Here is a 14,894-nt window from a genome sequence, read left to right as displayed (position 1 = left end):
ATTTTCAAGACAGGCTCATGACATTAACAAATGAAAAACCACCAAGTTTTATAGAATTGTGCACGCTAGTTCTCAAGTTACAGAAGCATACCAAACTGGTTCGAATAGGTCCTTTATATCAAGCCTGGAGAAATTGCTAAAGGCACTGGCATTGTGCAATTTGTCATGCTGATTCCTAGATAGGTTCCTCAGGGCAAGACAAAGCCCTTTTCCTAAATTTTCTTGCTGAAAATTAGCACAGAACTGGATTTTTTGTTATCAATTAGACCTATGTTGATTAACCAAATTAATTATGTCAAATTCCAGACATAATATTTTGAATACATGGGCTTGCCTTGCCCCCAAAAATTTATTCAGGTACAGTCGAGCCCACTTATAACGGCCCCACTTAAGACGAACACTCGCAATTATCACGAACAAGTCCGGTGCGACCGTCAAAATATACATTAGGGCTGTGGCGCTCCGCCGATCGGCTACAGCGAACGCCTTGGTGCCGCGGACCACTTTCCACATGCTGAGATCCGTCGATCCTGTGCTCTGCAAGCCACGGCAATCGGCATTCCCGATTCCCCCACGGCATTTCGCCCTAGCATGATGGGCGGCGCAGACGTAGCAAGCGGTTTCCCGGTTTATCTCTCGTGGCATCTCGCCGGAGGAGCGAGGAGCGGCCCAAACGCGACAAGCGACTTCCCGGGTTATCTTCCGCGGCATAAGCGCCGGGGGAAAAAAGAAAAGAAAAAAAGAGAGCAGCTAGCTAAGTCTGCACTGAATGCGTGTCGCATCTCGAGGCGACCACGCAACGTTTAACACGTTGCACGAAACCGTTCAGAGGGCACTACGAGAGATCGTAAATCCGGCGATAGCAAAAATGGTGAAAGGCGAACAGAACGCATGAAGTACAAAGACAGCCAACAACGACGGCAAGCAAAGAGCCGTAGCAGACGACGCGGGAAGGTAGCCGGCGGAGACCGACGCGTCAGCGGCCGCAGCAGCCAATAGTAGTCGCCCGATCCCCCGCGTTCTCGCGGAGCGCGTGCTTTGCCCAATCGCAGCCTTGAATTCGAGCGCGGGAAACTTGAAAGCCACCACGAGACTCCCAATCGAAAGCAAGCCACGCCTCGACCGCGCTGCCGTCACTGCCGCTGAGGGTGGCAGAAGAAAGCGCAAGAATTCACAAACAAAACAAGACCAAGATGGCGGCGCTCAGTTCGGCGGGAGAGGAATGGCACACGCGCCAAGTTAGGGAATTTTCGGCGCTTGCTCGCTGCTCCGCGGCTGCCGCCGCTTGTTAAATAATTAATTTCGAGTATTTCTACGGCGAGTTGGGCATTGATAATTACAGAAATGGCAGTTTATAAGACATACTACCAGAATATACAATCTTCCAAAAATCGACTGTTTCGCGATTTTTCGGTTTTCAAAGGTCGCGTCCCCCCTTAAAGCCGTCTGCGGTGAAAGCGGAGAAGTGGACGAAAACATGGTTAAAGACTGGCAGAACATCCAGCTTAAAGAACACGTGGCAGCCTACGACCCGAGCAGCGTTTTTAACGCAGACGAAACTGCGCTCTTCATAGCATTTTGAGACGACACATTCAAAGGGGATACGTGCAGCAGCAGAAAAAGAAGCAAGGAGTGAGTGACCGTGCTGCTGGCAGCCATTATGACGGGCATGGAGCACCTACCACTTCTGGTCATCAGCAAGGCATGGAAGCCTAGATGTTTTTACCGAGTAAATCGTAAAACTTGGATGACGTCCGAGATATTCCGTGCATGGATCCAGGACCTCGACCTATGTTTCAGCACGAAGAAATGCAAGGTGCTGTTCGTTGTTGATAACTGCACCGCGCACTGCAACATCTCCAACCTGCAGGCGATCCGGCTCGTGTTTCTGCCTCCTGACACTACTGCCGCACTTCAACCTATAGATCAAGGCGTTATCCAGTATGTAAAAAAAAAAATATTGTAAGCAAGCGCTAGAGCATATGTTTCTTTGCATGGATCGGAACCAAGTGTGCATCATCACGCTTCTGAGTGCCATACATATTCTGGCTCACGTGTGGGCACACATGCCAGCAGAAGTAGTCTCCAATTATTTTAGGCACTGTGGATTTGTGCAGTCTGACACAAGCTTAGAGCCTGCAGTGCCAGTAGCAAAGGAAGATGACGACGATGAGTCATTCGTCGGCCTGCTTCTTCCCACCAAAGCGAATCTCGCCAACTACACTTCCATCAATGACTGTATTGTTGTCGCTGGCCAGTTAAGCAATGATAGATAATCAGTGATGGCTTTGGTGTGGCGGATGAGGCGTCCAACGATGAGGGCTCGCTTGATGAGAACGGCCCATGTGAGAAGCCCCTGGTGCATCGTACTGCTAGAGAAGTCGCGGAGGTGCTCGCAGTTTTAGAGGGCTTCTGTTATGAAGCTCCTGGCAACACGCTTGCCCTGGAAGGGTTATCCCATGTCCGCAAACTGGTCCTAACTGCCCAGCTTTCCGCGAGAAAGCAAACAAGCATTACTGACTTCTTCACGAAGTAAAAGTATGCAATAACAAAAAATTCACATGCAGTTTTTGTTGCTCATTCGATAATTCCACATTCGGATAATTTGAACATATTTTTTTTTCACTCCCGTGAGATCCGAAATAAGGAGGTTTTACTGTAATAATGGTAATACAGTCGAACCTCGTTATAACGAACACGGATACAGCGAATTATCGGATATAACGAAGTAAAAGCAAAGTTTGGTTGGCTGTGCTTTATTTCTATGGGAGTTCTATCTGTATAACGAAATGAAAAACTGAAAATTTGACACTAAATTGGTTATAACGAAGCATATTTCGTATTCACACGACTCAAAATCCGCAAAGAAGCAAAAAAAAAAATTTTTTTCAAAACGCTAAATTTTGGTTTTATCAATCGCTTCCACCTAAAATGTGTTTGAATCACCCGCACTTTCGCACGCCACGCCATCTAGGGACTGTGAATGAATCTAGCATCAATGGCTGCCTGGCATGTGACCGGCACGTGATCGAACCACCGCCCGTGTCGCCTCCACCTAAAATGTGTTTGAATCACCCGCGCTTTCGCACGCCACACCATCTAGGGACCGCGAGTGAATCTAGCATCAACGGCTGCCTGGCATGTGACCTGCACGTGATCAAACCACCGCCCGCGTGCCCCTGCCCCTACTTTTTGCCGACCCGCGCGTGTGCTCATTTTCCTCGAGGTCATGCCGTCGTCTTGCAGCATGGCGGCGCCGAAACGCAAAGCAGTTTCTCTTGAAACAAAGATAAAAATATTCAGGGCGGTCGACAGCGGGCGCAAGAAGAAAGAGATTGCTGCAGACTTCGGCGTTTCGCCTAGCACTCTGTCAACCATACTGAGCGCAAGGCAGAAGATAGAAAACGTGCACTCTACAGGCACCGTAAAGAACGACAGGAAGCGCGTCGGGTATTGTCACCACCAGGATGTTGAAGATGCCTCGTTCGCATGGTTCAAGGACGTTAGAGCGCGCAACCTGCCTGTGTCTGGTGCCGTGCTTCAAATGAAGGCAAGAAGTCTCGCTTGCGTCTTAGGCCACGATGACTTCTATGCAAGCAGTGGCTGGCTGCAGCGATTTAAAGACCGCCACCAGATTGTTTGCCACACCTTGTCGGGCGAAGAAGCAGCCGTCAATGTAGAGAACTGCGAGAAGTGGGCAGAAAGCTTCCGCATGCAACTGGATGGCTACGAGATGCGCGATGTCTACAACGTGGACGAGACTGCACTTTTTTTTAAGCTGCTCCCGGAAAGGTCACTCGTTGCGAAGAACGAGCTGTGCCGAGGAGGCAAGAAAAGCAAAGACCGCGTCACCGTTGTTGTTTGTGTCAACATGGATGGGTCAGATAAAAAGCGGCTAACTGTTATTGGTAAATCTGCTCGCCCCAGGTGCCTGCACAACGCCCGGAATGTCCAAGCGGACTATCGCTCGAACAAAAAGGCGTGGATGACGTCACTCTTTGAAGCACGGCTGAAGGCCTTCGACAAAGACATGGCAGAGCAGCGCAGGAAAATGCTCCTTATATTGGACAACTGCTCTGCCCATAAGGTGTCTGTACCACTTGAAGCAGTCCGCCTAGTTTTTTTGCCGCCAAACTCGACCTCAGTGTTGCAGCCATTAGACAGGGGCATCATTCGCTCACTAAAATGCTGCTACCGAAAGCGATTGGTTACGCAGCTCGTATTTGACATAGACAGGGGCATATCAACGGCCATAAGCCTCAAAACTACGCTGGACATGTTGTACGGTGCATGGAACGAAGTGGCACAGCCGACAATAAGAAATTGCTTTGTTGATGCTGGCCTAGCCCCATCCACCAGCGAGACTGAGCCCAACGACGCCCACGATTCTGAAGGTGAAGCGGACAATTTCGACGAGACGACATGGCGTCAACTGGCGGTTCCGAATGTTACCTTCAAGGATTTTATTGCTGCCGATGACAACTTGGCTGTGGCGCCCGAATTGACCGACCAAGAAATTGTCGATCAGCTGCTTCCTACAGATGATGCTTCGTGCAGCGATGAGAGTGAAGAAGGCGAAGAGCGAGCTCTCAGCAGCACCGAGGCCGCCGATATGGCGAGGAAATTGAGAAGGTACCTTGAGAACCTACCTGTGGTCAAATCAGCTGACATTGGGAAAGCGCTGCACAGTGTCGATTTCGTTGAGAAATTTATTAATCGAATAGTGTGAAGTGCCGCCAAATGAAGATTACGTCATTTTTTAAATAAATCAGTTCTGCGTGGCTTAAATCCCGATTTGTGGGCTCATTTTTGCTTGGCAGTGCAAAATTAAAGGTAAGGTTTCGCGTGGCTTTAAAGAAAAAAAAATGCTTTTTTTTTTTTCCTTTTTTTCTTTTTTTCTTTTTTTTTTTTTTTTTTTTCAGTTCTGTGCTTTCCATTTTAGGGTAGCCTTTACTTGGGTTTATGAACAGAATTTTTTTTTGTAGGAATTTGTGTGTACTTTTACAACGAATATCGGATATAACGAACGAATTTACGCACAAAGGGAGACTTCGTTATAACGAGGTTTGACTGTAGTAATTAGTGAAGTGCAATGACAACAGGACACTACCTTCTTCATTATTTTTAATGGTGCTCCTCAAGGAAGGTGTTATTGTACATGGAAAATAAAAGTCCCTTTTGAAGCGTTAAAAGCAGGTTTGCATTTCATCTGAAGCAAAGGCTGTCATGTTAGCTGTGGTCACTTTAGAGACACCGGAGCACTCATCAATTGGCCGCAGTAGCAGGAGGAATTGTGGCTTTGTGTGTTGTTGCCGCAAAACGAGCTATGCCACACTCAGGCTGTCTGCTTATGTTCGAAAAACCATCCATTTTCGTTTCTTAGCATAAGCAGCCAAATTCAGAGCTGACGCTTTTGGGAGCAGCTGCTACGCAACGGCGGCAATGTTGGAGCTGCTTTGATGCCTTGAGCACTTTTTCCAGAACCGGTACACCTTCAAAAAAGTCGATGCAGAATCCCATTTTCATCATCCAAGCCATACAGCAAAAGATGAAATAAGCTGAGGGTCGCTAAATCAAGCTTGTTTCAGTAGTGGCACAAACGTCACTTCTTCGCGGTGGTTCCACTGAACCTTACGCTGTAGCTGAGCACAGTGTCTGCTACAGCTATTTGCCAACCACTTGAAAGAATAAATATCTTTAGGGATCATGGTTAGGTTAGGCAAGGTGTCCTAACAGTGTCCTAAAAAAATGGTGTCCTAGTGTCTTGCCAGTCTGTGAACTTATTATCTCTGATGGAGCTCGTAGTAGTGGCTGCGATGGCCGCTCCTCTTAAGTTAGCTTGCTGTAATGAAAACCACGTATGGTCAATCCCACATATATCAAATATTTGCTTATATCTAGCAGTCAAGGAATCCCCGTGAGCGTTTCATGCTAAAATATAGCACTGCTGGATGTATTTGTCAAATTTCTGTCAATTAAACATTTCACTTACTGGGCGGCGTGTCGCACCCTAACAAGTGGCACTTCTCCTAGTGGCGCTCCTACAATTGCACCTTGCAACGCATTCCAATTGCCCAATATTGGGGAGTATATTGACAAATTTTGGGCCTACATGGGGCCTGTACATTGCCAACTTGCTGCAACATTGGGCCAATGTTTGTCATGTTGGGGAAGCCAACGTTTGGTACAATGCTTGGTTATGCAACCCTTCGAAGCTTTTTCAACAAATTCGGTCACAGAGGTTCGTATGACCCATGCAATAATCCATGCTTAATTGGTTGTATTGAATGGTTGTATCTGGAGGACCCTGCTCATTATAGCTGTGCTCTTGTTGGGTCCATGCATAAATGCGCTTTGTTAGGTTTCTCTCGCCGTACACTGCTGCTGCGTTTTCTTGCAGGCCCTGCTGTGCCTACTGCTCCCCAGCAGACACTTGCCTACGTGGTAACCACTGAGGTCTCCGGAGACAATGCTGCCAAGTGAGCGACTCATTAACATTCGTTAGATCTGGGATACTGCTGGCTCTCTCGTTGCGAGCATTTGCATTGGACACCGTCGTAAATTGAGACAGGGCTTGTTATTTAAAACTTGATTTGGAAAATTTCTAGAAGCTATGCGAATTGACTTTGCAATTTCAGCTTCGTTTTCCCGTTATTACTGGTGCGCTTGCCAGCGTAGGGGTAAAACGGAACAGAGAATCAGACAAAAAAAAAAGCAAACAGTTCTCAGATGCTTAATTAATGCATGCACTAATGCTTGTAGGTTTACGTGCCATCATGGTCTGTGTCCATAGTTACAAGTTTGAAAGCGTGTAAAATTTTCTTCCCTATTCATGCAAACCTGAGGGATCTGAGACGAAGGTAAGGCATCTTGATTGCGTACTATCTAACAGGCGCTGTTTGGTGCAAGGGACAGGAGCTCCTCAACTTCCTGAAATGCTGGAGCTATAGCATTAGCTCAGCTTAGTGCACAGGACTGTTGCTGCTGCTACGCGCGAGGCAGAGGAAGCAAATGAAATACATGTTCTACTTCGGTATTCGCGAAATCTTCATTTGTGGGACCATGTCGCTTTGATGTCGTTTTTTTGTTGCAGCAATGGTGGGTTCTTTGTGAATAGCTTCGCACGTGAAGGTGACGCTTGTAAGAACCCACTAGCGCCAAGTCTCACTGTGGAGCAGGCCACAAATGCCTTTACTGCTTTTGGTGCTGTTTTGCCACCGTTTAGGACAAAAGAATTCACTATGATACAGTTGAAGCTGGTTACAGCGAAATAGCATTCGGCGCGAGAATTTGTTCGTTATATCCGATATTCATTTTAAAAGTATAAAAGTATGTGCGCAAATTACTGCAAACAAGTCTGCTAATAAACTCGAGCAGCACAGGTGCAGAAATGCACAATTTTCGAATCAAAATTCATTTCGTGTTGAAAGGGCAAAAATAACACTCGAGTAGGAAAAATGCCAGATTGCCAGGCTGGTCTGCCATCGGTGCTAGATTTTTTTTTTTTTTTTTTTTTTTTTTTTTTGCAGCGCTCGAGCAGTTTGAACGCACTTCTGCTGTGGGCATTTCAAGCGATCGAAATATTGAGTTTTGTGAAGATTTTTCCCTCTCCTTCACATATTTTGAGCCATGAAAACGCAAAAGAACTACTTTCTTATAACCGATCGGATGTCAAATTTTATATATACTTTTTGTTTCATTATACAGACAGAATTCCCATAGAAATAATGTATAGACCAACCAAGCGTGTATTTTACTTCATTTCATCCAATAACTTGTAATATCACTGTTTGTTATATTGAAGTTAAAGGGCACCAACAAATGATACCAACAACTTTTACGCGTGCTTGGTGAGACCGTTCGTCAATTTAGACATAATTCAGACTTTTTCCTGGGTCTCCTGAAATCTGAATTATAACAAGGTATTTTTGGTGCGTGCCTGTGTCCGTCACGTTGCAGCTCCTTCTCGGGTGCCACGGCAGGTGGTGGCGCGGTGCCTGTGGGCTCCCAGGGCCAGCTGCCCCCCAAGAAGGAGCCACCTCCTCCTCCGCCCCCCAGGCCGAAGCGCAATCACACGCGCAGCTCTTCGCTCGACCTGAACCGCCTCGGTGAGCCATCTGCATCCAAGCAAAGCCGGCGTAGAGCCCACTGCATGTCAGTGGGCCTTTCTCGATAATGCATTAAATTCACTAATTTGTGAAGAAATAGGGATGTGAATGGATACCAGTAAGATATTAATGGCGAAGGGTGTGAGATTTTCCAGGTCAGTTAGTTAATTTGCAATTTTTTGTATGTTTAGGATTTTTAACTTGAGTGCAGAAAAATTTGTTGCCTGAACTGCGGTGTGTGAGGGAGAAAAAAATATTTTCCTAAAACCTGTGTGTGTGTTTCTGCTTGTAGGAAAAAATATAAAAGAAGGCTTTCCCAGTGTATGTGGCAAATATTTTTTGCTTTTGCATACGTTGCAGGCAAGGCAAACCCGCAGAACTTGGGAGCGCCGCCCGCTGTTCCTCCAAGGGTCTCTCCAGGAAACGTATGTTACCAGGACTTTTGACCACTAGTATGTCATTCTGAAACTGAGATAAACCATGCCCTCTCTGGCCCGTACACCTCTGCGTTTGGGTTTGAAGGGGTCCAGAACTGACATTTTGCATTCCTTAAAATAAAAATGGAAAGTTTGGCAGGAAAAGAAGCAATTGTTCCAGTTCTCTCTCTTCAAAGACTTGCTGCTGGTATGTCTTCAGTGTCTGAACGACTTACTGCCACGTGAAGCTGTTGACTATGCATCACCAGACTTTTCTTCAACTATGCTTGCTTCAGGATTTCTTTAAATGGCATTCAGCAGTAGCAGTGCTGTCAGCTGCTGAGCGTTATCTCTCACATATAGCTACTGCCAATAATAACTTTTTTTTTAAATGTTAATGGTGGTGGTTGTGACATGTTGGTTCTGACGCGATTCTCAGGAAGGAAATGAAGAAGACGCTCCAGAGGCTGTAAGTATTGCGTGAACCTTGCCACTTTTGCCATGTGTAACGTCTGGCACGCTCAAACATCTCCACTCACGTTGCCACTTTAGCTGTGAAGGTAGTAGGTTTGAGTTCCTGTTTGTATCCATCGAGCGAGCTACTCCAGGGCATTGCCATAGAAACAGTCAATTTGCCACTAATTGTAAACAGTCTCGCCAGGGTGGCGCAGTGGTTAGGGCACTGAACTACTGTGCCCAAGGATGTGGGTTCGAAAACCGGCCCCGCGGCCGCTTTTCAATGGAGGCGAAAAGCCAGACGCCCATATGCTGTGCAATGTCAGTGCACGTTAAAGAACCACAGGTGGTCGTAATTTCCGGAGCCCTCCACTACAGCGTCTCTCATAGCCTTAGTCGCTTTGGGACGTTAAACACAAAAACCAAAACCAGCCCACTAATTGTAAACGGTAGCAGCCTCCTCCTTGGAAAGAGTGAGAGCAGCCATTTTAATGTTTATTCGCTTCATTTTCTTTGCCCTTCTTCAAGTGTTCCTATTGTGCATATGCCGTGTGTGTGTCAGAATCGGGGCATGCTCTTTCAGGCAACAAAGAGCTTCACGGGAGACATCCCTCGAGCACTGGACTTTGCCGACTTTGACCACTTTGCTGAATCGCGCAGCGAGGTTACGAGTGGTCCAATTCAGCAGCTTCAGGTGATCTAAGTTTTCTCCCCAAACCATCTCCGTCCCCACCTACCTGCCTGTGCTCTTTGTGATGCATGTCATTCGCGTCTCTTCACAAAGCAAGGCTCGCTGCCTTCAATACTCCCCTTTCGTTACTGTAGTCTACTCCTGTATGCCTGCACGAGATTGACCTCCTACTTTTTGCCGTGCTTTTGTCAAAGGGGAGAATCGCTTTGGGTTGCTTCACCATTGGGGTTTCCATTTGTTGCTTCTGCCAAGCGAGCTAAAGTGCCGTTTTCCTGCCTCTCTCTCTCACTCCCTTCTCCAACAGCCTGGTGCGTTTGAGGTCTACAAGAAGCCTTCGGCCGAACAGGGTAAGTATGGAGTCCCTCGCTTTGTAGAGATAATACAAGTTCATTGGAACCGTTCTGTGGAGCTTTGCGGTTCTTGCCGTTTTGTGCTTTGATCTAGCTGCGTTGTCTCGTTCGTTATTTGCACTCTTAAATTTTCTGGGAGAAAAGAGAGAAATGTTCGTCCTCTTGAGTACTGGCTCTTTCTCTTTCTCTTCCACAGTGTTGGCGTCACCGTATTCATCGGATTCGGAGTATTCCGATGAGGTATGAACTTTGAGGTTTTATTATTTTCCAGAGTTCTGTCTTCACGCTGTGTTAAAATCTGGACAGTTAGGCCTCTTTTAACTGCTGACAGATAATTTAAACCGACGCCTGGGTCCTGCCATAGTGAATTGGTGAAGGACCCACTGTTGAGTATTAATCTCAAAGCCAATATACATTACTGTTGACCCTTTAACTTGGAAAAAAGTCATCAAGCAAACTAGATGCCAGGCAGGGGTACTCAAAATTCGTCATAGCGAACAGGTAAAAAATTCATAACATAGTGCTATATGGCCAAAATTTCTAATCTGAAATTTCTGCAAAACTTCATAAAGGAGAGGCATGAGTTCTGCTGTGTAAGGAGGCCAACTGTACTGAGGTTTTCTTTTTTAGCACCTTTTTGAAGCCACTTGGGGATTTTTGTAGACTGCAGAAAACTGCCAGCACACAATAGCAGCCGGCCAACAAGATAGCTGCTCCGCGTTACGGTGGTGTCTCGTGAAATTAATCGGAGCAAAAGGCGTTGCCCTGCTCACCGCATCCAAACAGCTGACGAGAGGCAGGCGCTGACTTGACTAGGGCCATTGTCCTTTAACACTTTCCACCACTACGGCCGACTTTAGTGCTAGATATTTACTCGAAGGCAATAGCCAACCATGCCACAGGTTCTGGAATGGGCGTGAAAGGCATTAATGGTTTTCAGCCACCCGGTTACCAACTGCTGACGCCGCTGTATCTTCTGTGGCGCCGTTGAAAAGTGTTAAAGCGCAAGCTGTGGTATGAAAGCTTGCTGTTGCTGATCCAAGTGGACACAGCTTGGCAGTCATTAGCACAGTGCACCAGATTTACGGCAAACTGCATTTGATACTGGGGCACCTAGAATTAGAGGCAAGGGAAGATGAGGATGACAAAGAAGCAGCTCGTGCTGGGATTCGCAAGTGGACACAGCTGGCTTTTCGACGTTCGTCCTCCAGCCAATAAAACCTCGCTCGTAACAATATATATAAACGTGTGCAAATGCATTCGTTAAAAATATTCAGAAACTGTTCAATACAGCCATAAAGGCAGGGTTACATGCAGTGGCGTCACGAGGGGGGTGCGGTCCGCACCGAGTGGAGCGCTCAGGAGGTTTGCAGCTGGGCAATGAGAGGGAGGAAGGGGCGGGGGGCGAAATTAATTATGTGAGGACGTGAAAAGGCGCGCATTGGTGCCGCTGAGACATGGAGGAAGAAAAAACTAAAAGGGAGCACGCGCAGCCTCCGCAAGCCAACCTCCTCTGACGCCGCTCCCTTCTCTCTCTTGCACGCAATGATTCTTTGGAATTTAGACAACATAGTTGCCAGACTCAATAGCACAGGGTACATGGTATTTTTTTGTGACTGAATGCCCCAGCGGAAAGTCTACTGTAGTGGACTACCGAAAGTTGTGCGTCTCGTCGTAACACGTTACTTTGTGTACAATTGTTGCATTGTACTCAGTGTTTATATGCACACTGGTGAGAACTGCAGGTGGCCTTTTCATCTTCCGTTCCGTCAAGGAGACTACGAATTCGACATAGTGTTAAGGACGCTGTGCTGGGCCCAGGGCATGGCCGGCTGGCAGCCACTTTAATGCATATGCCTGGGGAACTGGCTTCAGCATAACAATATGTATTTGAGGTGTGCATTTCCTAAATGAAACAAACGATTTTCGTCTCGAACAATACATGCACATGCACATGCCCTGACGAACGAACATTTCGTTTCTCAAGGAGTGCGCATAACAGGATACTCAAAAGTTCTCCTTCGCCTGCTCGCAGCGCGCGCTTCAGGTTTCTAGCGCAGACGTCGCGTAGCGAAGGCCACGCGAAGGCATTCCTTCAGAGCGAAGCGTGCGAAACCGCAAACGAAACCACCAGCTACCGCTTGCCGTATCACGTGACGGCTAATTTCCCATGATGCTTTCCATTATATTTTTTATGACTAGGCTTCACTTTTCTGCCGTGACGCTCCCTTCCAGTTTTTTTCTTCCTCCATGCGCTGAGACACTGGCTGGCAAGTGTGATCTTCTCGTACAACTAATTATTCTCTTCTTAGGAGTACTTGAAAACTCATGCCTTATATGCTAGAGACTTAACGCTATTTTAACGTTGGACCGAGCCTGTGTACGTGCGTGTACCCTGGAAAGGCCAGCATTAACACGATACCCATCGGAAACACCTGCGCGGGAGCGTGACACCCAACTGCGGCCGAATCGTCTCTTTTTATGTATGTGCAGTTCATTCGCCTTTCCCAAGCACGGACCGCTGCCGGCGGTTTTTGCTTCTTTTTTGTTCATTTATGTCCTGTTTCCTTCTCGCTCCTCGGTCCAGTCACACATCTGCCTCATACTTTCAAAATGCCAAAAGGCACGGAATGCCTGTTGCTCAGTGGAATGGCAAGTCTCATCACTACGCGCTGACTAGAAAAAAAAAATTACTAATGAGAATGGGCACCTTTATGCGAGGTCAGGAGCTCTAAAAGGGGAATTGAGAGTGAATGTACCTAAGAGTACTCATGTAGTACATTATGCAGTTCTTACTTTTTTTTTTCCGAAAAAGGCAAATTCATTGTTAAAATGAGAAACGCAACTGAAAGCTTAAAACAAAAATGAGCCTGGAGACGCTCACCGTCTCCCAGCTCCACAAGGCCGTATCGCGCATATTTTGTTTTTATGGCATTAGTGTGCATTGGTAACTTTGCAGTCTGGATGCAAAAGTCAGCTTGAACCTTTTGATGGAAATGAGAGGAGAAAAGTTACATGTAGAGCATACAAAGTACGAGGCTTTCACCTATGCATGTGGCATGTGAAAGACGCTCTGCTTGAGACCTAACTACAACGCGCGGCATTGAAAGTTTTGAGGAACGGGCTCAGTTACAGAGCAAGCTGAAAGAGTGTTTTTCTGTTAATTCCCATTATGCTTGGGCTTTTGATGTGATGTTTTGCTGATTTATCAGTCGTGGGGCACGACATCACTGCGCCTAAGTGTGAAAAAGGAAAAAAAAATGTCACTTCGCTCGCACTGTGTGGTTGAGTGAAGAGCGAACTTTACTTCAAAGCAAACCCTGAAGACAGAGGAGGTAGAAAGGAAATTGCGGTTTGGTACTTATACGGGTGTGTGTGTGTGTTGGAAGGGGGGGCTGCGCCTCCGCACCGGGTGCGAGTGACCCTAGCGACGCCACTGGTTACATGTATGTGAAAACTCGCGTAAACGCGACATTGGCACTCATCATGTGAAGCCTTTGCACAAACGGAAATGCATGTCTCTCTTGGCTCTGCCGAAATTATTAGCACTGCATTAATGTTAAACACTTAAGTTCGATGCAGTGTGTTGTAAATGAGTTTTATTTTGCATGTTGTCGCAAAGCACTTCAAGTCTTGCAATTGCTATGACTCCTGTTGCATTTGCTAATAGTTTAAGGTCTATTGTGCCAGCAACACTGAGCGCCATTGCCGTTTTGCGTTGCAGTTCGGTTCCGTACCATCGAGAGCGTGTATCTTCCCCAGTAGGCAACGAATCAAACGATGATCTCTTTTGCTGTGTTGCCTCGTTGCATCGCGGGTTTTTTTCACTGAAGCTCAGTTTTAATTCCTAATAGTCGTGATCGTTGTATTGAAGTTCAAAAGAAAAGATGAAATGGTTGGAACCGTGTATAATTTTGTTAAGAGTCCATAATCTTCACTGTCATTCAAGGTTGCAAATCTGCTTAAAGCATGTGTAACGGTTTCAGCCGTACACTACATGTAGCAGTCGTATTTTTGAGCATGACGGCTTGCTGCTTCCATGGCCATTGTTGTTTTGACATCATATAAGCATGGCTTGCTCGTGGTCAGAATTGCTTGTGTCATTTCTTGCCTCAACATTTTCTGTTTGCGGTTATTACTGGTTTAACCGGGAGTGACTTGAGACCTAATGCGTTTGCTTGAAAATAGCTGCCTACTTTGGCAGAAGTCTTCGTCAACTTTTCTATTTTTCAGTGTTGCCCACGGGCCCTGACAAAATTCTTCCTTCTTTCCTCTTCCTCTTTCAGTTCCTTGAAGACCTGGTAATGACTGTTGACTCTTCTTGTTTGTGTCCGTGTGTGTTTGTGTGTGTGTATGCTTGAGCCTGTCATTGCAAGGTTCATCCCTGTGACTTTTTTTTTTTTTTAATACAGTAAAATATCACTAACCTAGCCTTCAAGAGGTCGGGAATAATTTCTGAATTATCTGAAAGTTTGAATTATGGAATGTCTTAAATAAAAACACTGCTGTCAGAAACCGTTTCCATCGCAGTAAATTTGCTTAACGAGCGCCTTAGATATGGTTGTCTTTACATTTCAGTTACAAGTGGAGATTTTCTGTTGTTTTGTCAATGATTTGCTTTGCGCGCACTATTGGGAAAATTTGACGTGCTACACTTTAAGATCATGAGGCAGAAGGTGTTGTGGGGAAATTCCAAAATCTATTAGAGAAGGAAGCTGCTTCTATGTGGCTTTGCCTCACGTTGGTCTTAACCTCACGTTGGTCTTAATAAATCAGATTATGGCTTAAACACTGCTCTTGGACAAAGGTCAAAATGACGTGACGGTGGGTTGATAACTTCTGGTTTTTTATGCTACATGGTAGGAAAGTCAGA

The 14,894-nt window shown here is 46.3% G+C and overlaps 1 protein-coding gene across 4 annotated transcripts in view; it reads left to right on the top strand.

The window, feature by feature from the left end:
* LOC146208477 (ralBP1-associated Eps domain-containing protein 1-like) overlaps nucleotides 1-14,894 on the top strand; it is a 63,953-nt gene that overhangs the window by 40,975 nt on the left and 8,084 nt on the right. For 3 of the 4 annotated variants that reach the window (XM_084594059.1, XM_084594051.1, XM_084594035.1), the window contains 7 exons: nucleotides 6,401-6,479; nucleotides 7,960-8,108; nucleotides 8,469-8,533; nucleotides 9,564-9,674; nucleotides 9,976-10,018; nucleotides 10,218-10,261; nucleotides 14,308-14,322. In XM_084594059.1, coding sequence (XP_084450185.1) covers nucleotides 6,401-6,479; nucleotides 7,960-8,108; nucleotides 8,469-8,533; nucleotides 9,564-9,674; nucleotides 9,976-10,018; nucleotides 10,218-10,261; nucleotides 14,308-14,322 — 506 coding nt within the window. The remainder of the gene's footprint in view (nucleotides 1-6,400; nucleotides 6,480-7,959; nucleotides 8,109-8,468; nucleotides 8,534-9,563; nucleotides 9,675-9,975; nucleotides 10,019-10,217; nucleotides 10,262-14,307; nucleotides 14,323-14,894) is intronic. The other variant, XM_084594044.1, reaches the window with a different exon arrangement.

The sequence above is a fragment of the Amblyomma maculatum genome, chromosome 1 (assembly GCF_055883805.1).
Source record: "Amblyomma maculatum isolate TAMU_Amacu chromosome 1, ASM5588380v1, whole genome shotgun sequence".
Lineage (NCBI taxonomy): Eukaryota > Metazoa > Arthropoda > Arachnida > Ixodida > Ixodidae > Amblyomma > Amblyomma maculatum.
The sequence above is the reverse complement of the archived record's forward strand: the minus strand, read 5'-3'. Positions and strand labels throughout refer to the sequence as shown.